The sequence below is a fragment of the Cervus canadensis genome, chromosome 2, assembly GCF_019320065.1.
Source record: "Cervus canadensis isolate Bull #8, Minnesota chromosome 2, ASM1932006v1, whole genome shotgun sequence".
Classification (NCBI taxonomy): domain Eukaryota; kingdom Metazoa; phylum Chordata; class Mammalia; order Artiodactyla; family Cervidae; genus Cervus; species Cervus canadensis.
Genome location: NC_057387.1, coordinates 9080848 through 9105898, shown reverse-complemented (window position 1 = coordinate 9105898; position 25051 = coordinate 9080848). Strand labels below are relative to the sequence as shown.

At 56.0% G+C, this 25051-nt stretch overlaps 1 protein-coding gene across 7 annotated transcripts; it reads right to left on the bottom strand.

The window, feature by feature from the left end:
- Positions 1–474: 474 nt before the first annotated feature.
- On the bottom strand, positions 475–20367 carry IGSF9 (immunoglobulin superfamily member 9). 7 transcript variants are annotated; one of them, XM_043452086.1, is made up of 21 exons: positions 19864–20361; positions 17682–17931; positions 17249–17437; positions 11260–11412; positions 10403–10557; positions 10053–10170; positions 8430–8571; positions 8143–8288; positions 7910–8052; positions 5885–6025; positions 5299–5415; positions 4924–5074; positions 4608–4731; positions 4182–4357; positions 3510–3760; positions 3222–3321; positions 2948–3124; positions 2709–2751; positions 1539–2399; positions 1158–1285; positions 475–938 (listed from the first exon to the last, which is right to left on the bottom strand). In XM_043452086.1, exons 2-21 carry the CDS (start codon positions 17737–17739, stop codon positions 757–759), a joined length of 3555 nt encoding a protein of 1184 aa, XP_043308021.1. In that variant the 5' UTR covers positions 17740–17931; positions 19864–20361; the 3' UTR covers positions 475–756. The 7 variants fall into 7 exon arrangements, with proteins under 7 accessions (XP_043308021.1, XP_043308029.1, XP_043307995.1 ...); XM_043452094.1 differs by having other exon boundaries at positions 3222–3306; positions 19864–20360; XM_043452060.1 differs by having other exon boundaries at positions 481–938; positions 1137–1285; positions 19864–20364.
- Positions 20368–25051: the final 4684 nt, after the last annotated feature.

Genomic DNA, 25051 nt, shown 5'->3' with positions numbered 1-25051 from the left:
CTATAAAATAGAGCTAATAGTACTACCTACCGCAGAGTGGTAGAGAATTCAACGGTACATGTACAAAATTTAGGGCAGTGCCTGGCTATTGTTCTCACTTCCTGTGACATGCCTGTCCCAGCACAAGCTGTAAGCATTCAGTTTGCAGACTCCTTCCTTCACGCTTCCTTAATAACCAACAGACGGCTTTATCGCAGAACTTATCACAGCACACTGTAACTATTTCTTTATTTTCCTGCTTCACTGACTAGAAAGAATTCCCCCATGAGCAAAGATGTCTTGTGAACTTTGTACTTTCTCAGCTCCTAGCTCAATTGGCTGGTCTTCAGCAGCTGACCTCAGTAGGCACTTAATAAATGCTTTGGGAATGGATCTTGAAGGTATCTCCATTCTTTCACAGAGTCCCCTTACTTTTTAGGGTTTAGGGATTTTTTTCCTACTTCCCTCTCAGATTCAAAGCAGATGACACATGGAAAGATTTTTCACTTTATTTACCTGTAAAAAAAAGCCTCACCCACACCACAAACACCACACACCCACACACCCACACACACACACACACACAGGTAGACCTAAGATCACCGTGGCAGTCCCCAGACTCAAGGGCCTCAGTCCATACACCCCTCAGCAAGCCCACTGTCAGGGCCTGTGACAGCACCAAAGGGGCAGGGGCAGCATCCCCGGCTGGAGAAAGATCTTGCTGGGGGCTTCCCCTGCAGGGTCCGTGTGCCTTCACCCTGTCTCACATTAGGGCATTCACAGCAGAGTGGCCTGTTCAGGGTGGAAGATGGGCTGTCGATAGGCTGGTAGCCGAGACCTAGCGGCATCTCGGCGCCGGCGGAAGGCCAGGAATTCCTCCCGAAGGGCAGCACAGCGGGCCTCAGGGCCAGGAGCATGGGCAGCACTCAGGAGGCAGCCCTCCTCTGGAGTCTTCACACCTGCAAAACGAAGGACAAAAGGAAGATGTCTTAAGGTCCCCTGGGTGAACTCTTGGGGTTCACCAGTACCACGAAGCTCTCTAGGGCCTGCCAGTGCAGAGGAGGTCAGAGGAGAGGCGGTCAGAGGAGAGGGCCTGGCTGGGAACAGGCTGAGTCCTAAGGCTGGGGGTGTAGGACAGTGAGGCCAGGGGTGCCTGCCTTTCTGGAAGGCTCTCACACCTAGCTCTGGCTCAGCTTCAAGTCGGGATCGAGGGCCAGCCAAGCCCAAGTGCAGAGTCTCCAGCAACTCCATGTCCCCTGGGAATTCTGAGTCCCACTCATAGTTCTCATCCACAGATGTGTTCCTCCTGTGAAATGAGACAAATGTGTGATGTGGGTGGAGGAATAGAGGGTAGCCGGAAAAGCCTGAACTGGTGACCCCAAGCTGAGGGTGGGCCATGGCTTTCCTCTGAAGATCCCTGGCCCTCAGCAAAAGCTTCCAAAAGGAGACAGGCTCTCCTGGTCCCAAGGTGGGAATGGAGCCAGGAAGGCAGAGGGCACGGGAGAGGGGTGGGGAGAATCTGTACAAGGCAGGCAGGGCTCGGCCGGGACTGCCCTCACCTCTTGCTGACCGTCACCACATGCTCCCTTCGGGGCCACCTCTCAGGGCCACTGGCCCAGCTGCTGGTGTCTCCAGGAGCGGGGCTGAGGTAGCTGCCTCCTGCAGAGGGGGCGGTGGAGGGGGGCCGGAGGAAGGAGGCGCTGCCCCGCCCACTGCTCTGGCTTGTGAGGCTGCCCCTAGGGGCGGCAGGGAGGAGGCTTGGCAGCAGCCGTTCCCTCAGCGTCCAGTCAACCAGGGCTGTGTACGGGGGCTCTGGGGCGGCCCCGACCCCGACCATGGCCCCAGGAAGCGCTGCCCTGGGGGACTCAGAGCGGCAGTCCAGGGGCTGGAGGTTAGATGAGGTGGGGCAGGGCCGGGTATCCATGTAATCTGGGGGTGGAGCAGGCCGGGGTTCCTCCAAGGGGAGCCAGTCCCCATCTACATTCATCTCCCTGAAGAAGGGCAGGCTCAGGTACTGGAGCAGGGGCCCTGGACCTGGCAGAGGACTGGGTGGGGCCGGTCGAGGGGGCCCCACAGGGCTGATGTCTGCAATGCAGAGGGGCTGGGGCATCCCACTGGGGCTGCTGCTGCTGCAATCATAGGACCTGGCCTGACGCCGAGCTGGGGTCCGAGGCTCGGACTGCTCAGGGCCTGACTTTTCTCTGGAGATCCCCACCTGGGGTCCCATCACAAAGCGCCCATCTGGTCCCCGGCAAATGGGCTCCAGGGGTAAGGGCCCCCGGCTAGGTGGAGGATCCGGAGGGGGGCTGGGGTGTCCAACGGGTTCCCCCCAGAGCAGACTCTGGCGCAGGCTGGGGACTGGGGAACCCTGGAGCTTCAGCTTCGCCACGCTGTCAGGACTGCCCGAGCCCGGAGCAGAGCTGGGGAAGGACAGGAGATCAGGGTCTGTGGTAGGGGGCCAGTCCCCCTCCCAGGAGCCAGCGTCAGGCCTTGAGAGGTTTGATGCAGAACAGAGCAGGGCTAGGGAGAGCAAGGGAGAGAAGGACCCACATGGTGGAGGGGTGGAGGGAAGGCACAGGCGACGGGGGGCCGGCCCCGGGCTGAGGCCTCTGCACTTCCATCCTCACCTCCCTCTCACTCTGTTCCACCCCTCCTACCCCTCCCCACGGTGCAGAAAAGGAAGGTGCTCACAGAAGGCAGAAGAGAGCCAAGGAAGCGGAGGCACTTACTGGGGAGCTGACTTTCCGGCGGGAGAGAAGATAAGAGGTGGATCTGTAAGAGTAAGAGGCCAAGAGGTGACAGAAAAACCAAGCCCCACCAGGGCCCAGGGCGCAGACCTCACTCAACACCAGACGCCAACCCCGTCTGCCCGGGAAAGTGGGGAGCAGGGGAACACACCTGGCCCTTGCAGGGGGTTGGAATTTCTCCGAGGAGGTGCTTACAGAGGGCGGGGCCACAAGTGACCTACCTTGGCGGAGGCGTTTGCGGCGGCGACGGGCAGCTCGGCGCCGGTTCATGAGGCAGGCGGCCAGGATGCTCACTAGCACGGCCACGCCCAGGAAGCAGACCCCGCCCACCACGCCGGCCAGCACCGGCTGGGGCAGCAGGCCTGGCAGCTGCGTGCGCGAGGGGTAAACCTCCAGGCCTGGGCAAGGGGACACGAGGGGGGGGTCGGTGTCTATGACACTGGGGGATCCGGGCCCCCCAATCCCCAGGGCTCTGCCCTGCTCCCGGGTTCTCACCAGAGGTGGAGACGTTGGCTGTGTTGCTGGGATCACTGACATAGCTACCGGAGAAGGCCACGAGGCGGAATTCGTAGAGAACGTCCTGGGGATCGGGGTCCAAGGAGGGGGTCAAGGCTCAGCACTGCCCGCCCCAAGCCCATTTGGAAAGACTTTGCAGTTGGAAGGTACGGGTGAAGTAGAAAGCCAAGCGGAGTTGAGGATGGTCAAATCAGGGTGAGCCCAGGTTTGGGGAGTGCAGCAGGGGACTGGAGGGCCACTGGCAGGACGCCCACCCGCCACACCTACCTTGATAAGTCCTGGCACCACCAGCTGCATTTCAGTGCCTGCCACGGCCCGATCCAACACCTCCCAGCCCTGGGAGCCCTGCCGTCCCTCCAGGATGTAGCCATCCAGCCTCTTAGGGACCAGTTCCGGGGGATCCCAGTGCAGGAGTACCCCCCGCGGCGTCCTCACTGCCACCAGCCCTCGTGGAGGGGACAGGGGAGGTGACATGTCTGTCGGGGGAGGACTGGGGGCAGCTGGTGTGGTAGGAAGCCCTGAAGGGGACACAAAGGCATGTAAAGAGTGCATTCCCAGTGCCCCTCCCCTGCTCCTCCACATCCCCTGGAAATGGAAGTGTTCCCCATGGACTGCAGCTCACCAGGCTCCTCTGTCCCTGGAATTCTCCAGGCAAGAATACTGGAGCGGGTTGCCATTTCCTTCTCCAGGGTATCCTCCCAACCCAGGGATCGAACCCTGGTCTTCCACATTGCAGGTGGATTCTTTACCATCTGAGCCACCAGGGAAGTCCTTCCACAAACCCCTGGTGCCCAGCTATTCTCCCAGAGCCCCTAAAGTCAAGACTGGGTCATTTTCCACAAACCCTTCTGGCCACTCCCACCCAGCCCGCCCGCATCTGGACTTGCCCCGAAGCCCTTCCCCATCCTTGTCTGCGGCTCTGGGTAAGAGCTCTCTCACCTTCAGGGGCAGACAAGACAATCTCGCTGAAGGGCCCACTCCCCAGCTTGTTCTGAGCGAGGACACTGAACTGGTACTGTGTGTGGGGCTGCAGGCCAGGCACAAGGAGGAAGGCCGCGCCCACGGGCACTGCCAGGGACACCCAGTCGTGGTGGGCTCGGTCAGGACGCTTTGCCCTGGAGGAAAGGGGAGGGGGGCATTTCATGCACTCAGAAGAGGAGGAAGGTTGGAGTCCAGAGAGCTGACCTCTCCTCTCTCCTCAACCACCCCAGGTCTCAGGACCTGCGCCTTGAGCCCCTGAGATTCTCTGAAAATCGGACAGCTGAGTCAGGGCAGGGCTGGCACAGAGAAGTGGGAGAAAGAGTCAGGGGGGCCAGAGGGAGTCCGGGTGAGGGGGAAGAGGGACGGCAGGGGCAGGTCACTCACAGTGGGGTGTACCAGACACTGAATCTCTGCAGATAGCCGCCGTCAAAGCCAGGCTCCCAGGAGACGTTGGCACCCTTGGGCAAAGGTGCCACGGACACATTGGTGACAACGTGCGGACTGGTGCCTGGGTGGGGGGAGTGGAGGGATGATGGTCAGGGTCCCGAGGGAGGGCGATTTCAGGGGATCCAAGCCTTCCGCTCACCACCCATCATCCCAGGGGCTCCCCGCCTAAGATCCCCATGGGGGCCCCCAAAACGATTCTTTCCCCTGCGTTTTCCCCACACGGCTGCCTCAAGCCTGCTCCGCAGCCACTAACCCAGCACGTAGACATTCGTGGAGGCGGCCACTCGGGCCACAGCATTGCTGGCCGTGCACTCCCAGCGTCCGTGGGCCTCCTTGGTCAGTGGTCGCAGGATGAGGCTACTGTTGCTGTCCACCTGGGCCTGGCCCTGCAGCCCCCGGCCCACCTACAGAAGCACTGGTCAGCCCTGAGGACACACGCAGCCACCCCTCACCAAGGGCGCCACTCAGCTCTCCGGGCAGCTCCGCTTTCCTCCCCACCCAGCCCTCTCTTCCTCACCTCCTCCCCACCGCCCCTCTCCCCCCAAACATCCAGGGGCACAGAGAGGCAGGGGCGTGGCGAGTGTGAAAACAGGTGTGAATACAGGTGGAGTGGGGTCAGGAGCCTTACCTTGGCCCAAGAGATAGTAGGCGAAGGGTCTCCCCGGGCAGAGCAGGGGATAAGGAGTTCTCGCCCTACTTCTTGGAAATATTCTTCTTTGGGACGTTCTAGAAAGGCTGGGGGAGCCTGCAACCCACATCTGGCATTGGGTGGGGCCCTCTCACACTGACGTATAAGGATCATTCCTCCCCTTCTCTGGGGCCCCCATCTGTCTCCATCTCTCAGTGTCTCTCTAGCTCGTCTCTGTTCCCAGCAAGGGGGCTGGAAGGACATTGTGGGAGAGACCAGGGCTGGTGGGCAGAGGCCTCTCTGAAGATGTACAAACCTCTAGAGAATACCCTTCACCCTCCCCTTTGCTTCCTACTCTCTTCCCTCCAGAGAGGGAGGCAGCCTGTTAAAGGGCTGGGGCGGGCAGGGTACCTTCCTCCACTGTGGCATCTGACGGCTGCCGCCACCATGGCAAACACATGTGGAAGCCCCGCTCCCCACGTGTCTGTCCCACCCACCTCCGTCAGCCTGGCGTCAGTACCAGCCTTGCATCTTCAGCCACCTGACCTGCTGCCGCTACCCACCCAAACCCCACCCCAAGCCGCACCTTGAGCAGAACACGGGTGACTGGGGAGGGCCCTGCAGTGCCAAGACTGTTGTAGGGGGTGCAGGAGTATTCTCCCAGTGCATCCTCATTCCCCAGGGCGATGATCAGGGAGCCTTCTGGGCCCTGGGACCAGCCAGGGAACTGGAAGCAAGAGGAGATGACAGCCAGAAAGAGAAGCTCAGCTGAGGCCAGACCAGAGATGGAGAGAAGCAGTGGACGGGAGAGACCCATGTCTACACAGAGGCTGCCACAACCTACCCCTAGGCTGGGCCTCTCTCTGAATTCCACCCTTCCATTCTCTTTCCTGCAGAGAGGCCACTACCAGTGGGTGTGAAGGCAGCCTGTATGATAGTATTAGGGCTGTGAGCAATGGAGTTTGTCAGAGGAATAGAGTCTGACTTGATTCCTACAGGGGAGGAACTCCAGGGGAGCCACTCGCAGGGAATCTGGTGTGAATGGCACCCCGTGGGGTTGAGCCGTGTGAGGTTCTCTGCCCGCTGTCTTCCTAGCCCTCCACGATTACATTCCCTATATTACACCCCACCTCAGCTCTTCTTCCTGGCTTCCCTAGTTCTGTACAGTTAAAGGCGAACATCTGACGCCTTACTCTGTCTCACGCCCCACCTCTGTCCTCCTGGGAAGGCCTTTTGTTCCATCCATCTTCACTTCTTCCTCTAACTCAGGCCTCATAACCTCTCCCCCACACTCTCATTTCAGCAGCCTCTGCACCACAAATGTCCACTCTCTTCCCCTTCATTTCTCTGACAAACTCAATTGCTCACAGCCCTGACGCTATCGTATAAGCGTTCCTGGTGGCTCAGCGGTAAAAAATCTGCGGGTTTGATCCCTGGGTGGCGAAGGTCCCCTGGAGGAGGGCATAGCAACCCACTCCAGAATTCTTGCCTGGAGGATTCCATGGACAGAGGAGCCTGGTGGGCTACAGTCCAGAGTTGGACATGATTGAAGCAAGGGAGCATGCTCGCATGGACACGCTGATGCTATCACACTATTGCTCAAGCAATTTCACTGGTTCCAAATGCCTTTTGACTTTTTTTTAACCTTTGGAAAAATGTATTGAGTACTACTACAGTTGCAGAAGCCCTGGGGTGACTAGGATTAAAAGATGCAATACTAACCCACAAGGAATTTATTGTCTCTGCAGACAAACAAAAAATCTCAATCACCTTGGAATGAGGTAATATTAACTTGGCATCCATATTCCTCCTGTCTTTCCAGATTCTCTGCATCAGTCATGTCCCCACAGGAATTGTGGATCCCACCCAGCTGGAGGACTCATTATGCCATAAACGCACTATACTGTTTCCTGCCTCTGGGCCCTGGTTTCTGAGTGGAATGTCTCTCTGCCCTTCAAGGCCATCATTAGCATCCCAGAAGCTGTTGCTGATCTGTCCTCAACCAGCCCTAAGAGGAAGGTGCTCGCTGCCTCCTGCCTTGCTAGCCTTCCAGCAGAATGTCTGTGTGGCAGTGCTACCCCCTTGAGGCATGGATGTCTCTTTGCTCCGGTTCCCTACCAGTCACCCTTCACAGCACCTGATAACAATGGATGTCGTTAGTACTTTCCCAAGTTGTCCCACCCTCCCCTACTTCCCCCGTGTCTCAGGACTGCATCTCTGTTCTCGCCCTGCAAACAGGTTCATCTGTACCATTTCTCTAGGTTCCATACATATGTGTGGATATACAATACTTGTTTTTCTCTCAAACCGATGGCTAGTAGGAACCTGCACTAAAGCACAGGGAACTCAGCTCGGTGCTCTATGATGACCTAGAAGGGTGGGATGGGGGGGTGGGGTTCAAGGGAAGCTCCAGTGGGAGGGGATATATGTATACATAGAGCTGATTCACTTTGTTGTACGGCGGAAACCAACACATTACAATGTGATTATACTCCAATTAAAAAAAAGAGGTGTATGTTCTCCAGTCACTGAATGGATCAAATGCTACCCCAGCTGTCCCGACTAGAATAACCCCAAGCTAAGCCCTCTCTCCCCTGCCCCAGGCCTGTACCTTGTCCAGCTGCAGGGCCTGCCCATCCTTGGTCCAGCTGACAAAGAGCAGTGGGGGGTTGGCACGAACGGGGCATCGGATCACCCCCCGCATGCCCACGGGCAAGGGCGTCTCAGGAGGCATGGCGGTCACCTGCGCTGGGTCTGGGGGAAGCAGTGGCAAGTTGTAGGGGAGGAGCTGGGCCTGGCCCAAGGAAGTGAAGCAGTCTGTCCAGGGAGCTGGGTGGGGCTTACAGAGCACAGTGAGGTAGGCAGAGGCCGAGGGCGAGCGCGGGAGGCCGTTGCTGGGCACACAGGTGTAGCGGCCGGCATCATCAGGCTGGGCGGCCTGCAGCCGCAAGCTGCCGTCCACCAGGATCCGCACTCGGGGCTGCAGGCGGCTGCAGTATGGCACGGGGGCGGAGGGGTCCAGGCCTTGCTCAGCCAAGGGGCTCCTCAGACTGCCCACCAGTCCCCACCCCCACCCCACCTCACCACACCCCACCACACCCCACCACACCCCACCACACCCTGAGCCCCACCTAATGTGGAAGACATTGGTGCTGTCCTGGAACCAGCTGTAGGTGAGGTTAGCAGGGTATGCCTCAGCCCGGCAGGCCAGGGAAACATCCTGGGAGGCATTGACCGTGCTGTTCTTGGGGGGCACCACGATGACTGGGGGTCCTGGGAAGGGGGAAGCACAGGGGAAAGAGGGGCCTCAGCCCAGTTTCCCAGGAACCCTGAGGTCACTTCCGCCTTTCTCCCCAGTCTGCCCTCCAGAATACAGGGCTGGTTGCTACAGGGCCTCAGGAATGGAAACAGGCCCTAACCCTTTTATTTAATACAAGTGCCTCCTCTGCTGCAGCTAGCTCGCTTTCCTACCAGGGACAGCCACATTCAGCCAGTTTCCATGTATGTGTGTGTGTGTGTGTGTGTTCAGGGGGCGGCAGAATCGGTTTTAATCCTCTGCTCACCCTTTACACCATCACCTTTTCCACCCCCCATCTATCTACACCATCTACATCACGTCTGTGTCTCCTACCCTAATCCAGGTACCCAATACCTTAACCCAGAAGGCTGCAGCAATCCCTGACCCCATTCACGGCCATTCATGCAAAAACGTCTCCGCCCGCCCACTGTGGCCACAGAACACTTCTGCTCAAGAATCCACAGCAGCTCCCGGCTCCCAGCACATTCAGCTCAAACTTCCTGACCCAGCCCTGCGGGCCCTTGTGACCCCACCTGGCCAGCCATCTTTTCACACATCAAGCCTTCCATACTCCTTCAGGTCAGTATGGGAGCTCACTGGGCCCATGCCAGGCAGCCTTGAATGCTCTTCCCCGAGAGCCTGACTAGGCCACAGAGGCCCTGCCAAGCCATCTTGTGACTCCACTTCTGTCTCCCTTGTCCAGGCTCCCACTGCAGGAGTGGTCAGGCATAAGCGGTAATGATACCAGCTGGACTGCAGAACACCTACAGGCACGCCAGGTGTGACTGACCTGACCTGCACCGTCTCATTTAATCCTTGTAGGAGCCTTTTGTGCTAGAAATTATTGTCTTCACTTCATCGATGAAGACATGGAGGCTCAGAGGCAGACAGATTGTAAGGCGACTTGCCCCTGATCAGTGGGAAGGCAAATTCACATCAGGCCTTCCCGACGCCAGACTTCACCCGGCACCACTGCTCAGCACTGCCTCCCCGACAGCACCCAGGACAGCAGGGCTTCACCTCTGCATCTCATTCCCCAGGTCGATAGGGGGCTCTATGAAGGCAGAGTCTACTTTTCAGCTTTCCTTCTGAAGGGAAGGGCTTGACCACAAATTCCTATGCTCGGCTGAACCTAAGTCTTGTCACAATCCTGAGAGGCAGACAGGAACCTCTTTGTATAGATGAGGAAGCTAGGGGTCAAGGGGGTTCCATGGCTCATAGTCTGACACCAGCACCCATGCCCTTCCCACTGTACCACATTGCTAGGCACTAAATATCTCCACTCACTGATCCTTTTACAGGCAAGATGCTGGTTTTAGAGGCACTGGGAGCTCCCTCCCTCTCCAGGGCCCCTGCCTCAGGCCCAAGTCCGCCCCCCAAGCTGTGTGCATCCCCAGCCACAGGCCAGTCCTCTCACGCCTACGTCCAGTTTCCCGGCCCTCCCCCGAGACGGCACCTAGCACCAGCAGCTGGGTGGCGTGGGTGGTGCTGCCCTCGGTGCTGGAGGCTTGGCAGGTGTAGACCCCGGCGCTGCTCCGCTCCACCCTCCGGATCCGCAGCGTTCCGTTCAGCACCTAGAGTAGGAGTCAGTGAGGGGGCACCCAGGCATCTCCTCGCCCACAGCGGGCCGCAAACCCCCCTGCACTTCCGAGGCCAGCCAGCAGAGGGAGGCAGCAGGCCAGGCTCGGAGAAGCCCGGGCCAAGCCCCCTCCTCTGGCGGGTCTCCCAGCCTGGCCTCACCCCCTCTGTCCTGCAGCCTGTTCCCAGGCCATCACCTGCCCCACACTGTCCAGCCGCAGGACTCACCTGCACTTGACTCTGGCCCTGGCCGAGGTCCTGTCCTCGGAGCTTCCAAGTCACCCGAGGTTGGGGGTTGCCTTGGGCCACACACCGCAGGGTGACCGGCTCCAGTTCCCGCACTTCGAGCACCTGGGGAGGCGTCTCCAGGAACTGAGGGGGCGCTGTGAGGAGAGAGGCATCAGGGGACGCCAGAGGGGCCACCAGCCCGAAGAGTTGCATCCCATGATCAGAGAGGCAGATCAGGGCTGCAGCCCGCGGCTCATCAGCCTGACCACCTTCAGGGGAATCCCCAGCCCTCGGCCACGCTGCCTGCGGCACCCAGGGCCCAGTGAGGACGCACGGGCCCATCCCTGCACCAGCCTGCAGAGCTGGCAAGGGAGCGGCGCGCAGGATGGGTGTTCAGAGCTGGGAGTGGGCTAGGTGCCCTCCAGAGTCGGGAGGCCTGGGTTCTAGGCTCTGCCACTCACCAGTGGCACACCAGTTTCCTCCTCTATGAAATGGGAATAATTACGACCTCCTTCCTTCTTAGGGTTGAGATAGAATACATGAGGTACTGGGTTAAAAGGGGTTTTGATAAAACAAAGTATTGTATATATGTGAGCACTGTTTCACTCGGGGCTCAATAACCCCTTATCCCCTATCCATTATGCTCCCCTGGGCAGGGAAGCAGGAGCAGGGAAGAGAGAGGAAGTTCCCAGCAGAGCCACGGAGGCTGACCAGTTTCAGATGTGAAGAATGGAAAAGGCGGGAGTGGGGCGGGCAGGGTAGGATGTAAACAAGGGGCATCAGCAGACTGGGGCTGACTGTCCTGCCCTCCCCTCCCACCCGCCTCCCCCCTCCACCAGCGGCCCCCAGCTTCCTACAGTTGACGGTGAGATGCACCCAGGAGCCGTTGGCAGAGTCGTCCCCGGGGCTGTGCTGGTCTAGGAAGAGCACGCGGCACTCGTACCAGCCCTGGTCTTCAACCCGGAGCCCCTCGATCTGGAGAGATGCCCCCTTCTGAAGCCGGACACGCCCTGGGGAAACAGCCCTGGATCAAGGGTGCTGAAGGGAGCGCATGGGAGCCCCAAGCCCCTGATCACACTGGTCATTCTCAGACATGAAGAACAGGCTCAGCCTCTCCCAGTCACCCTGCTAGAGTGGGGTCCAGAGAGGCACAGATGGGGTTGGGGTCACAGAGGGCAGATCCCTCCCTTCAGCCCCTCGGGTCATTCCGGCCTTTCAGCAGCTGGGACCCAGCTTAAACAAAGAGAAACCAGAGCGGCAGCAGGTGGAAAAGGCACCGCGCTGAATGACGCCCAGCTTCCTGGGCTTTTGGGGAAGGGGCTTAGAGAATCAGCACTTAGTTTCCTCTGGATTCATACAGAATCTACCCATCCTTCAGCTCTTTTTGTAAGGGACTTCTGGGAGTGCTCCTGCCAGAGGACTCTGTCCCCGGAAGCCACAGCAGTGTTTGGGGCCCGAGCAGGGATCCAGACCTCGCCTACCAAAGCCCCTAATCCGCCAGGGTTATTATCAGCGGCCTAAGCGCCTTAGGGTGGCCAGAGTCCAGCCCAGCCAGGCAGCAAGGTCAGCAGCCTCTTCACCCCATCCCCTCAGGCTCCAGGGCATCCAGGCTGTGGCCGGCAGACTTCATAGAGCTCCACAATGCACCCAGCCCCAGGGCAAGCAGACAGCGCCCTCCCACCCTCAGCATCCTCTCCTGGCAGAGTCCTGCACCACCAACAGCCTCGTGGGTCCCTGGCAGTGCAGCCCCGTGAGCAAGACACACACTGGAGCCAGAGAGACCTAGCGTCCAGCTCTGCTATATACCCTCTTGGCTACACCACTTAAACCTCTCTCTCAGCATCTGCTTCTTCATCTATAAAATGAGAGAGAGAAAAAAAATCCAAGTGGGGTAGATGGAAGGCAGGCAGCACGATGCTTAAATAAAATGGCTGAACAATGAATGAGCTCAAGATTTGAAATTGGCTCCATCCTTCACCTGACGACACGCCATCTACCCCTTCTCCCCTGTGTCAGTGAATAGCGCCATCACACATTTCCAGAAACCTGGTGTCATCTCCTTTACTCTCACATCAGCTTGTTCAGTAAACCTTTCAGATTCTACCTCCTAAATACTGTTTCCCTCTCTATCACCTTCACTTCAGTTTAGTCCCATATGCAGAGTACATCATGAGAAACGCTGGGCAGGAGGAAGCACAAGCTGGAATCAAGGTTGCCGGGAAAAATATCAATAACCTCAGATATGCAGATAACACCACCCTCATGGCAGAAAGTGAAGAACTAAAGAGCCTCTTGATGAAAGTGAAAGAGGAGAGTGAAAAAGTTGGCTTAAAGGTCAACATTCAGAAAACTGAGATCATGGCATCTGGTCCCATCACTTCATGGGAAATAGATGGGGAAACAGTGGCTGATTTTATTTTGCAGGGCTCCAAAATCACTGCAGATGGTGATTGCAGCCATGAAATTAAAAGACACTTGCTCCTTGGAAGGAAAGTTATGACCAACCTAGATGGCATATTAAGAAGCAGAGGCATTACTTGGTCAACAAAGGTCCGTCTATTCAAGACTATGGTTTTTCCAGTAGTCATATATGGATGTGAGAGCTGGACTATAAGGAAAGCTGAGCACCAAAGAATTGATGCTTTTGAACTGTGGTGTTGAAGAAGACTCTTGAGAGTCCCTTGGACTCCAAGGAGATCCAACCAGTCCATCCTAAAAGAGATCAGTCCTGGGTATTCATTGGAAGGACTGATGTTGAAGCTGAAACTCCAATATTTTGGCCATGTGATGCGAAGAGCTGACTCATTTGAAAAGACCCTGATGCTGGGAAAGATTGAAGGCAGGAGGAGAAGGGGACGACAGAGGATGAGATGGTTGGATGGCATCACGGACTCAATGGACATGAGTTTGGGTAAACTCCGGGAGTTGGTGATGGACAGGGAAGCCTGGTGTGCTGTGGTTCATGGGGTCACAAAGAGTCAGACACAACTGAGCGACTGAACTGAACTGAACTGATTGCATCTCTCACCTGGGTTATGCCAACAAGCCACAAAGAGGTCCCACTGCCTCCATGTTCATCAGCGGCCCACCCCACCTTGACTTTTGATAAGGACAAATAACATTTTCTAAATATTCTGGGTTATGCAAAACAGATGAAACCAGACTGTGCCTTAACTTAGCCCTTCCTAGTACCAGACCATCTGAAGCTGTTGGTGCACTCACCCCCTCTAACCTGCTTCCTTTCTGCCTCTAGGGTCATCTTTCTAAAATAGAATCAAAACCTGGGGGGCCCTGAAGCCACTGGGGAACAAGAGAAGTATCAGGCTGAGGCTGGCTCCGGGATCTTAGGCAAGGGCCCTTTTTCTTCCAAGAACAAGGTGCAGGGGTGGGGATTCTCCAGAAAGGGTGGAGCTGCTTAAAGGGCTGGGTGCCTAAATCCCCACCTAGATAAGCCTGGGTCTCTCAGGTAAACAATGAACATGATCCCACCCTTCCTCCCACCAGTGGAATTCCTCAGGAACCCTAACCTGCCAGGCCATGGAACCCCACAGACCCCACTGCGCCCTCTTCTAAGTCCCATGTGATGGTAACTTTTCATTATAGTGATCTTCAAGTGCCACAAAGAAGGAAGAAGATGGAAGGAAAATCGAGTTTGGGATATCAGGCAATGTCACCATACTTAATCCTCTCAAGAATTCCATTAAAGGAACTGATGTTAAGCTTCTTTCCAAAATCACATGGCTATTCCGCCATACAGGCAGGCCTGCTTTCTCATGATGCAGTATACTCTCCACTGCACACTGGTCTGAGGACCCAGTGATGGTCAGGGCACTCATCCCTGAGCTTAGCCAGTATATTCTCACTCGGGGTGTGTTGGTAACAGCTCCAAATGTGCGTTGATCAGACTACCCAGTAAAGCATGCCGTATGTCCTAACTTCTCTGTGAGGTATGGATGGCTAGACTGGAAGTGTCACAGAAGAACAGGAAGCTGGCCAGCAACAGGTGTTCCTGTGCCCTCCTGAGTCCTGGGTCCCCCTTCTGGAGGCCCACCCTCTACCTACAGTAGAGCCAAAGTGAGTGTCTTCAGACCTCTCCACACGCAGGGGTGTGTAGACGAAGGAAGAGACACAGTCCCCACTCTTGCAAGCTCTCCAAAGGCAGAGAAACCACACTCATGCACAAGTGCAAGTTCACACGCACAGAAGTCCAAGAAACAAAGAAGCAAGAGGCGGACAGAAGGTTTCCAGGAAGAGGCGACTCTGCAGAGAGTGAGAGTTACATCGTTAGTCGCTCAGTCCTGTCCGACTCTTTGCGACCCTATGGACTGCAGCCCACCAGGCTCCTCTGTCCATGGGATTCTCCAGGTAAGAACACTGGAATGGGTAGCCATGCCCTACTCCAGGGGATCTTCCCGACCCAGGGATCAAACCTGAGTCTCCTGCACTGCAGGCGGATTCCTTACCGTCTCAGACACCAGGGAAGCCCAGGGGATGCAAGGATAAAAGGTGGTGAGGGGAGAGGACTCGAGGGAGCGGGGCTCTTCTAAATGGAGGATGAGAAAACGGATTTCTTTTTTGGCTGCTCATCAAGTGAGATCTTAGTTCCCTAACCAGGGATCTAACCTGTGCTCCTGCACTGGAAGCATGGCGTCTCAACCACTGGACCACTAGGGAAGTCCTTGAGATAACTGATTTTTATCAAACTCAGGACAGAGAGAAAACTCGTGTCCCTTCTATCACAGGGGGTATCTTGAATCTCTCAAGAAATACAGCAGGAAAGTCAAAGACCAAAAGCCTGGTCCCATGAATTGGAAGAGCTAATCTAAGATCCACCCCCCCAGGAAAGCTGGTATAGAGGAAGTGGACCTCTTTCCTCTTCACACCTAGGGTTTCACACCATGCAGGCGCTGTCTGGGGTTCTTTACACACAGCAGCTAATTTCATTCTAGGATTTAGTCCTGGTTTGTTTTATAGTGCTTTTACTACTTTTGCACTAGTCCATAAATCCAGTCTCCTCAGCTAGATGGATTCTAAAGTCATCAAAGATAGGAAGCCTTTCCTTCAGTGTAATCCCTGAAGGCTCCAAACAGTCTCTCTCGTGGTTCCTCCCACATTCTAGGCCACGGGCCTCACACAGTCCCAGGCCATCTCCCCTTCGTTTGCCCAGAGGGTTTATGACAGGACAGCATTGTCCTTAGCAACCTCCACCTCCCGTTGCCTAGCAACTGCAGTTCGGAGTCCCCCTGCACAAAGGCTGAGAGGCCCATTCCACACTGGGAGGCAGTAAAAGGGTTAATGGGTACAGGGGCCTCTCCCCGGGGCCCTGACTCCCCAGACTAGCTCTGCCTGACCAGAAGCTTCAGACCCAGGGGAGGGGTGGGCATGAAGGGCAGGGGTAGGAAGAAAGCCCCCGAGGTTACTGCTCACAGCCCGTGCCGCTCAGAGGAGCAGCACAGAGACAAAAAGAAAACCCGCAGGAGAGTTGCTACCTTCCAGACAAGGGGGTGGAGGGCAGGAAGGAGAGTTGCACATCAACACCCCCAACTCCCCCACTCCCACCCCCACCCAGAGGAGGCCCAGGAAAAGCCGCCCCCTACCCTGCCCTCAGTGGGGCAGTGGTCTGCATCCGTGAGCCTCAGCCCAGCCGCTCCCCAGCCCGGCGGGCAGAGGCCGGGAGCATGGTGGCGGGGCGGGGGGGTGGCCCGGCCATTGTCTCTCCACTGGTCCTAAGTGCGCCCCGCTTTCATCAGTTCTCCCAAGCGGTTCCCCCCAGGCTTGTGCAGACACAGACGCTCCCACCAGGCTGTTTGCCAACAACTGCCCCCAGTTTGAAAATAAACCCTTCCCTCTGCACCACCTGCCTGAGCCTCCTCCCCTCTCCGCTCAGCCTGCCCCGCGGTGACAGCTCAGCCAATCCTGTGGCTTCTCCCAGGATTCAAACGAAAGAGGGAAGAGGGAGGGGGTCCCCCTGCCCCCATCGACGGCCGCCCAGGTGGCCTTTCCTGGGCTTCCCCTATGAGGAGGCAGCCAGACTCTCTCACCAGCCCAGGTTCTCGCTCACTCTCCCCTCAGAGACCCGCCCTAAACCACTCAGATTAAGGCTCCCCGGAGATTAGGAGGAAGCTGAGCCTTTTCAGGGAGCAGCTGGGGCGCAGAAGAAGGCCCCCAGGGAGGCCTATACACTATTTTAAGTCCATGTTGGAGCCAGCTGAAGCAGGGACCCAGCCCAGCCCCATCTGTTTGCTGATCTTTCGGGGAGCCTGGTTCCCTCCAGCCCTGCTGTGCATGAGGTCTGCTGGACTCAGAATCAGACGCAATGGAGAAGCAGACAGATCGGAGACCCCCCTGACCCTGCTGCCCCATCAGTCCACTCTCTAGAAACCTAGAACCCCCAAACCAGCATTTAAGAAAGTAGGAGAGGAGGAGGGCAAGGGAGTGAGAAGATAGCAGAGCCAGGGGCCAGGAGAGGGCCAAGTAGGGGCAGACCAGAGAGGACTGAGCCTGGGAGGCTCATGATGAGCTCTAGAAACAGGGATTAGGGAATTAGGATGGACACTTGGAACAGGGCTGCAGGATCTCCTTTGGAACAGGCCATGTGGAGTTCTAAACAGACCGTGTGTGTGTGTGTGTGTGTGTGTGTGTGTGTGTGTGTAAATGAATGAGTCCTTCAGTGAATGAACATTGCTTGGGAGCAGAGCCATGCTTGTTATGGAGCATTCAGGCAGGGAAACTGGAGATGAGGTTGGGGCAGGGACAGAGCTGTTAAGAAGAGGCCTTGTTCCCACTCTACCCAGCCCACCTTTGTTGGAGACACCTCCCGACCTCTCAGCGGAGGACAAGTCTTACCCACGTAATCAGGGTCGATGCGGGGGGAGTAGAGGCCAAACTGGATGAAGATGGGAAGCAGGAATCCAAAGCGCAGCCACTCGATGACATGCAGAGGGGGCCGGCCAGCCGGGGGCAGCAGGTCACAGCCCAGCACCGCGCTCTCCCCGGCCCGGCCCACCACCGACACCACCTCAGGCTTCCCTCGACCTGCAGGGCGGGCAGACGGGGGGGGCATGAGGACACAGTAGGGACCCAGAATCAGGACTGGGAGGGGAGACACCCTCTCTATCTCGGTGGGCTCCCCAGGCCTCAGTGAAGGGGTTGAGGGAATCTTTGATGTTGGCAGAACCCGAGCTGCTCCTCCCCTCCTCTGACCTCACAGAGAACCCCAGGGGGACCCCCCTACCCCGAGGTCAACAGGGGGTTCTGGAGCCCAGGGAGTCCGGCTCACCGTCAGCCCCCTGGCTGATGATCAGGCTGAGGATGGCCAGACCGAGGCACCAAACCATAGCCCAGCTGCCTGCTTGCCCGGCCCCTCCTCTCCACAGGGGCCCAGATGGAGGGGCCCGGGGACGTGCAGAGCCCAGCAAGCCCCTCAGTCCTTCTGATCAGGTCACAGGGATCAGCGCTCACTCTTCTGGACAGTTAGGGCTTGGCTCACGTCACACCTGAGGAAGCCGTTCTCTGGAGCACCACCAGATCTAGATGCAAAATGCAACGCAACATGCAAAGCGGGCCAATGTTGGAAAGCAGAAGAACCGCTCCCCCCTCCCAGAGTTAGAGAAAAGCCGGAGGTGAGCAAAGGTAGAGAAAGGGAAGAGGAGCGCAGATGAGTGGCGGAAGGATGAGGGAGTGCTGGCGTGGGGAGACCAGACAGGTAAGGACCTGTGGGAAGCAGAGGACTGGAAAGATCTTAGGAAAAGCAGAGGAATTCTGGGGATACCCTGTTTACTCAGGCTCTTGGAAATGTGCGCCACGAGGGAACTGGGGTTCCTCTGTACTTGGAAAAGGACTTGTCAGTTAAGTATGGGAGACACAGAGCCCCCATGGCCCAGTCTCCTCTCTGTCCTCTTTCCTTAGCCCTGACGCTAATAACAAGGCAGTAGAGAGCAAGGTAGAACCAGTATTATGGCCTCCACATATAAGGACAGTGAGGATCTCAGAGAACCCTGCTCAGGTGTACACAGTCAGTCAAAGGCAAAGTTGGGTTGAAAACCCCCAGAAAGTGCCCACACAGATCCTTGCCTCATTTCTGCAGCCTCTGTGAACCCTGCAAGCTGGGAATCCTGTACCTCTTTCTCCACTCAACCTTCCCAATATTGCTTTAGCCATGAATGTGTCAGACACTTGAGAGAGGAGCTCCCTCTCCCTCTGCTGGTATGGGGGCCCCAGGCAGCATTCTCCAGGTCTGGGCAAGTCCCGGAGCTTGTGGGCTGGCGCCTGGTGCCACTTCCTCTTCCTGATGCTGCCAAGGCAGCCCTCCGTCTTGCCAGACACCATGACCCAAGTTCCTCCCATTTTCTCTCCCTCCGGCATCCTCAGGGTCCAAGGTTTGCCAGGCTTTCCCTTCCCCAACCCCAGAGGCATGGCCCATGTGAAGCTAAAAAAGCCCAAGAGTCCCTAGGGTGTACAAAGTGAGCCTTGGAGCCTGGAGGGGAGGAGGTCCTGACAACCCCAGGGCCTGAGCACCTAGGGAAGTCACAGTTGGGTGGTGCTGCCTTGGACCTGGTGGACCCAAGTGGACTCTGCTCTATGGGCCTCCACCCCGCTCCTGGCCTCACAGGTCAAGACCGGCTATAAAACCTCCCCCATGTCCCCCAACCTGATCCCTGCCTCTACTGAGTGGCCCTGTACCTCTAACTCCTGATAACTCACCAGCAAGCATCCCCCTGGCTTCCCACTGCCCCCAGTTCTCCCAAACGTCACAGACATATCTTTTTCTAAATGCATAAGAACTCCCAGTTCCCTCCTGGCTCAGTGTTCTGAAAACCCTAGCAAACCCAGGTTTGCCCAGAATTCCTCTGTTTTTCCTAAGAGCTTTCCAACTCTTCTGCCGCCACTACGTCTTCACCTGATCTCCCCACCCAGCACTGTCTCATTCTCCCATCCCAGTTATCCCCACTTCTTACAACCTTCCCCACCCTCCCCCCTCCACAATTCCCATTCTTTGCACCTGATCTCCAATTGCACCAGGTCCTCGGTGCTTCAAGGAACTCCCGGTCTCCCCCAGAATCGCCACCCACCCACTTCTCCCATCCTCTCTTCCCTGGAATTTCCCTCCCTGGAATTCTCCTGCCTCGGCCCACAATACACTTCTGATACCCCGCCCTCAATTCTCTTCTCCCTTGCCGTCTCCGGACCCCTGGAACTCCTCCTTGCGTCTGGAACCCACCAAGAACGAACCCCCCCCCCACACCTCCACACACACATACAGTACTCCCGAACTCCCCCAGTTCCGCGGAGTCCCCATCCACCCACCAAGAATTCCACTTCACTCCCCAGAACTCCCCTAGTTCTGCTCCCCAAAGAATTCCACAATTCCCCCGCTTCCTCCTGTCCCCCATAACTCCTGCACTGTTCATCCCCTCGCGGGCACCCCCATTCCATTGCCCCCAGAACACCCCCGCCCTCACCTGCTCCGCACAGCTCGGCCTCACTCTTCCAGCTACACAATAGGGGGCGGACCCGCCTCCCCGCCTCGGATGCCCCGAGCGCCTCCCGTCGCCCTGGAGACCGCCAATCCCCCTCCCGCGGCGGCCAATTGGAGCTAGCAGAAGGCGAGGCGAGGCGGGCGCGACCCCCGAGCGGCCTGGGAGTTGTAGTTTCGGAAGAGCAGGGCTCGGTGGCACGTGGGCCCGGGTCGCCCCCTGGTGGAGCTCGATACAACGAAGCGTGGAAAGGCGGATCGGTCGGCCGCTTCCCGCTGCAAGCTTGAGAGGCTAAGCGGGTCAAGGCCCGGGCTCCAGGGGTCGCAGGAGCTGACCCGTAGCTGGTTCTTTGCACACTCTGCTTCCTGTGTAAGCCACCTTTAGATGTTCTCCCTTCGCCTAACGGGCTTAACCGCAGATGCGGCAGCTAGGGTTGAAACCCGAGCCTGAGGGGCAGAAGCACCAGGCAGTGAGCAGGACTCCCCGCCCTCCTCCCAGGGGATCCACCCCGCCCCTCTGGTCTCCTCCCCCATCCCCATCGCCACCTCCACCTCCACATATTCTTCTCTGGCCGGACTGGAAATACCTGTCTGCACTGGCGAGCTCCCAAATCTTGCCCAGGCGCCTCCCACTGTGTGCGGAGGGGAAGGCAGCGCTCCCAGCTTGAGGTTGCCAAGTCAGATCCCAGCACCAACCACCCAGAGAAACGGGTCCGGAGGGAAAGAGAGGAGGAATGAAATCAGTGATCACTTCCTGAGCCCCTGCAGGGAGCCAGATCCTGGACTACATGCTTCAGGACTCCTATGTAACCTGACTGGAAACTCTGTGAAGTAGGTAAAACTCCGTGTGACTAATAAGAAAACTGAGGTTCTACAGGGTTCAGTAACCTGCCCAAGAGCACAGAGCAGAGCTGGAGTGAAACCCAGCCCAGGCTCCATCAAACCCACCCACCTTGGGGACTTCAAACTCAGGCAGAAACACATCTTCCATGTCAGCCCTGCAGCCTTCTCTGCTTCCTCAACTTGGTGCAGTCTTGGGCATGCAGGGTCATGACTCCTTCCCTACCAGAAATCTGAAATTTAAAGATGCTTGCTCCTTGGAAGAAAAGCTATGACCAACCTAGACAGCGTGAAAGCAGAGACATCACTTTGCCGACAAAGGTCTGGATAGTCCAAGTTATGGTTTTTCCAGTAGTCATCTACAGATGTGAGAGTTGGACCATGAAGAAGGTTGAGCGCCAAAGAACTGACGCTTTCTAACTGCTGTATTGGAGAAGACTCTTGAGAGTCCCTTGGACTGCAAAGAGATCAAACCAGTCAATCGTAAAGGAAATCAGTCCTGACTATTCACTGGAAAGACTGATGCTGAAGCTGAAGCTCCACCTGATGTGAAGAGCTGATTCACTGGAAAAGACTCTGATGCTGGGAAAGATTGAAGGCAGGAGGAGAAGGGGGTAACAGAGGACGAGATAGTTGGATGGAGTCACTGTCCCAGTGGACGTGAGTTTGAGCAAACTCTGGGAGATGGTGAAGGACAGGGAAGCCTGGTGTGCTGCAGTCCATGGGGTTGCAAAGAGTTGGACACGACTGAGCAACTAAACAACAAAAGCCTGTCCTGGTGCTCCCCTGGAAGCCTTCCCTAAAAGCAGCATGCTAATCTCACCCCAGTCTGAACTCCTGCCTCCCATAGAGTGCACCAGACATTTGATTCCCAGTCGTACCCTTGGCACCAAGAAGACCCAATAGGATGGGTCTGACCACAGCTCACACCAGTATCCCTTCCACATCCTCCCTTTCTGACTACATTCTGGGCCAAGAAGCTTACCACCCCTTGTAGTAATTCATTCCATCTTCAGGGACTTGACTGCTGGAAAGTTCTACAGGTGTAAAGATCTAGGTGCTTTTCGCCACCTGAGATGAAAATGTGGGAAGGGAGTGAAGGAGGGGAGCAGGCAAGAGCAATGGAATGATTTCTCTCACTATCCCTCCAGCAAAGTCAAACTGGCAGCTTCAAATGTTACAATGTAGCAGACTGACCTAACAGTGCTGAGACTCTAATGAAAACATGTGAGTGAATGCAACAGGAAAGCAAGGCCAGTACAATGCCTAGGAAAGATGGTGGAGGAGTGTGACGTTTGTTATATCTTGGGCCCTCACCAACTAATACAAAAGATCTCCTTCCCCTGTGTTAGAATGGGCTCCATCTCTGGTTCAAAGGTTTCAATTCCACTGTCTCCAGTATTTTCTTGAGGATAAGTTAATTTTGTTTGGACATTAAAATAACTTTTTGTAAAATTGGGATTTGAAATGGTTTTCAATTTTTTTAAGTTTAAGATAGTCTTTTCTCTTTTGGGAGGGATGCTAATTTTGTATTTTATTATTATCACCATTTTGCTCTGATTCAGATGCATCTTGTCAGCTTTCTGGTAAGAAAAGGAACCTGACCCTAACTTGCTCCTTCACCATGCCAGAAGTGAAAGTTGGTTTAAAAAAAAAAGTCCTATCCATAATTATTACTCTCTGGGAAAATTTGTTCAGTCTGCTAGGATTCTACCTAGCATCACTCTACCAAAGCTTAAACCAGCCCACATATTTTCAACTTGTTGACAGGAAGACTAGACAATGTTGTCAATTCCAGCGACTTTGCTGACGGTATGCTGTGAACACTGGTCCTGTCACCCGATCAGGAAAGAGTTTCCATTCATTTTTTGTTTGTTTCGTGGTTGTTGGAGTGCCTGTTTTCTAACCCAGTGAGACCGGGGCTCCATGAGGGTGTGGAGCTGGTCTTGTTTCATCCCTAAATCCCCGCCCCCCCACCTCAGCCCTTAGCCTATCAGAGGAGACCTGCCTGCCTCTCCAGACTACCCATTCATCACAGGGCGGCAGCGTGTGGCCTCGTGGTCCCTTGAATTCATGGTGCTTGTTCACTTATCAATGGCTTTCTTCTTATCTTCTGTCTGGCTACAAAGTCCTTTTTCTCCCTGCCCTGGGAACTCACTAGTAGTCACAGGTCAAAATTCTATTCCTCTTCCCTCCAGGACACCATTGCTGACAACTCCCACCACGCCTTCACCTTCAGCTGTAGTCCTTGTCACACCTCATTGTAATTACATCTAACACACCCCACGAAGAGTTCCAAGGGCAGAGAGTATCTTTTCCGCCTCTCCAGAGCAGGCCCAGTGCCTCACACTTCGGTGCTTAAATATTATCCTCAGTTTGCTTTTCACCTGCTTCAACAGAGCAAACTTTGCAAAAAGCAAAGTGTTATCAGGTGATTATTATCCTGGTTTTCTGTAGAGGGAGAGGCCCGAGTCTTTCTGAATGTTCTACATCCAGGTGCTCTGGGCCGGTTGGGGACCTCAGCCTGTCTCCGTTCGGACTGGGTGTGAGAGGTGCTCCCCTGTATTTTTGGGAAGGCCATCAGCTGACTGTACAGGGACCATTCATTCCCTTATTGATCTCCTGTGCCAGACTCTGAAATCCACAGAAGACCTGCCTCCGTGTATGCAAGATGGCCATTGGCCTTTTCCACTCAGTTTCCAGAAATGTATTAAAGAAATTAGAGGAGTTGGGGGCTGCAGGTTTGGTCCTAGATCTTCATGCCTTTTGGGGGGTGGAACTGCTTAGCCCAAAGCAAGGCACAGAGAACCAGCCTCAGGCCAGCGACTGCCGTCCAGCGGGACGAGGACTCAGGCCCTCAGGGAATAGAGTGGATCTGTTGCTAGTCTTAGGAACTCTTTGGGGAGTGGACTTAGAAACTAAACTCTCCTTTTTTCTTTTTCTTTTCCCAACCTCACCACCTCCTCCCCAAGCCCTACAGGGCTCCGTCTCCTGCCCAGTAATCGAGACAGGACGCCCCGCTTACCTCCTGGTTCTGCTTCCTTTCCACCCCTGGAAGCCCTGGCTCTTGGTTTCCTCCATGTCCCTTGCTGGAGGCTTCCTCTTGGGGTGCCCCAGTGCCTGGTCCATGTGCACTGCTGAGGCATGTAGCATCTCCTTCCCCGACCAGGGATGGAACCCAGGCCCCCTGCTTTAGGAGCATGGAGTCTTAGCCACCGGCCCACCCGGGAAGTCCCCTGTGTCCCATTTTCCCTAAAGCCATCCTTGGTCCCTACGGTCCCCCTGAGTCCCTCTGCCCCTCCATAGTCTCAGCGTCCTTTTTCTCGGGACACACTTTGGAGGTCAGTATCCTTCTCCTCACTAACAGGGGAAAGCGAAACGCAGAGAGGTGTCCAGCATGGCTTCTGCCCCACAGCCCTGTCTTTACCCCTCAGTCCCTCCTCTAAAATTCTCTGGGGTTCCTAGCCCATTCCGCCCCTGTCGGAGGCAAGGCGTTCCCTTAGCCTTGGAGCACCATTCAGCTGTACCTATGCCTGCTCTCTTCAAAGGGCGTGTTTCTAGTCGAAAGGGACGGTGCCTCCATGGACATCTGCTGGACCACATGTCCCAAGCCAGAGGCCAGTGGCAGGGCACGGCCCAGATCGCCTGGGATCCCACCCAGGGCTCTCCCTACGGTGTCAGGGGACGTTCAACTTTAAGGGATCCAATATGTTGTTTTCTTCCTTTGTGTACCATTTCTCAAGGACTCTGTTCCTTATCAGTTCCTGGAAAACAGGAACGAGCCGAGCTGCATGCAGTTCTCAGGACTGAGATCAGGAGAAAGAGCACCTGCTTGGATTCCCTTCAGTGTCTCCCTTTAGTAACCGTTTAGGACTATCTGTTTTGTTGCAACTGGTGAAATTTCATTCTTTTTAATGGCTGAGTAATCATTTTATTGAAGATATATAAGCATGCATTTCTGCAAATAAAGGACCCTGTTTCACTCGAGACTTGGGTCCCCTGCGTCCTTCTTCTCGTCGACTCCAATCCCCAGGTCCCGGTCTACGAAGACCCTGACACTGCAGTATCCCACACCACCTCCTCCCGGTCACTCACTCCCTCAGCACATCCTGTGGCGTGAGCGGCTTTCAGTTCCCTCCCCATTTCACCCCCCACTCCGCACCCTGCCACGGCAGCTACATTAAGTAGCTTTCACAAGATCTGATCTGGGGAGGATGACCAAGACTTAAGCATAGGGTGAGGAATTCATACTGATCACTGGGTTTGGGAAAGAGCAAGAACCTAACATTAAAGGTCTTTGCCAGGAGAGCAGGGGGCAGAGAGGGTAATATATG

What these genes read in the sequence shown, in the direction of transcription:
- IGSF9 (XM_043452060.1), bottom strand. Translation starts at nt 17,739, where the DNA reads ATGGTTTGGTGCCTCGGTCTGGCCATCCTCAGCCTGATCATCAGCCAG. An exon ending in AGGCCCTGCAGCTGGACAAG is followed by an intron (nt 6,026 to 7,909) that starts GTACAGGCCTGG and finishes TCTTGCTTCCAG; the next exon opens with TTCCCTGGCTGGTCCCAGGG. An exon ending in TGGTGCCAGGACTTATCAAG is followed by an intron (nt 3,322 to 3,509) that starts GTAGGTGTGGCG and finishes ACCCCCTCCTTG; the next exon opens with GACCCCGATCCCCAGGACGT.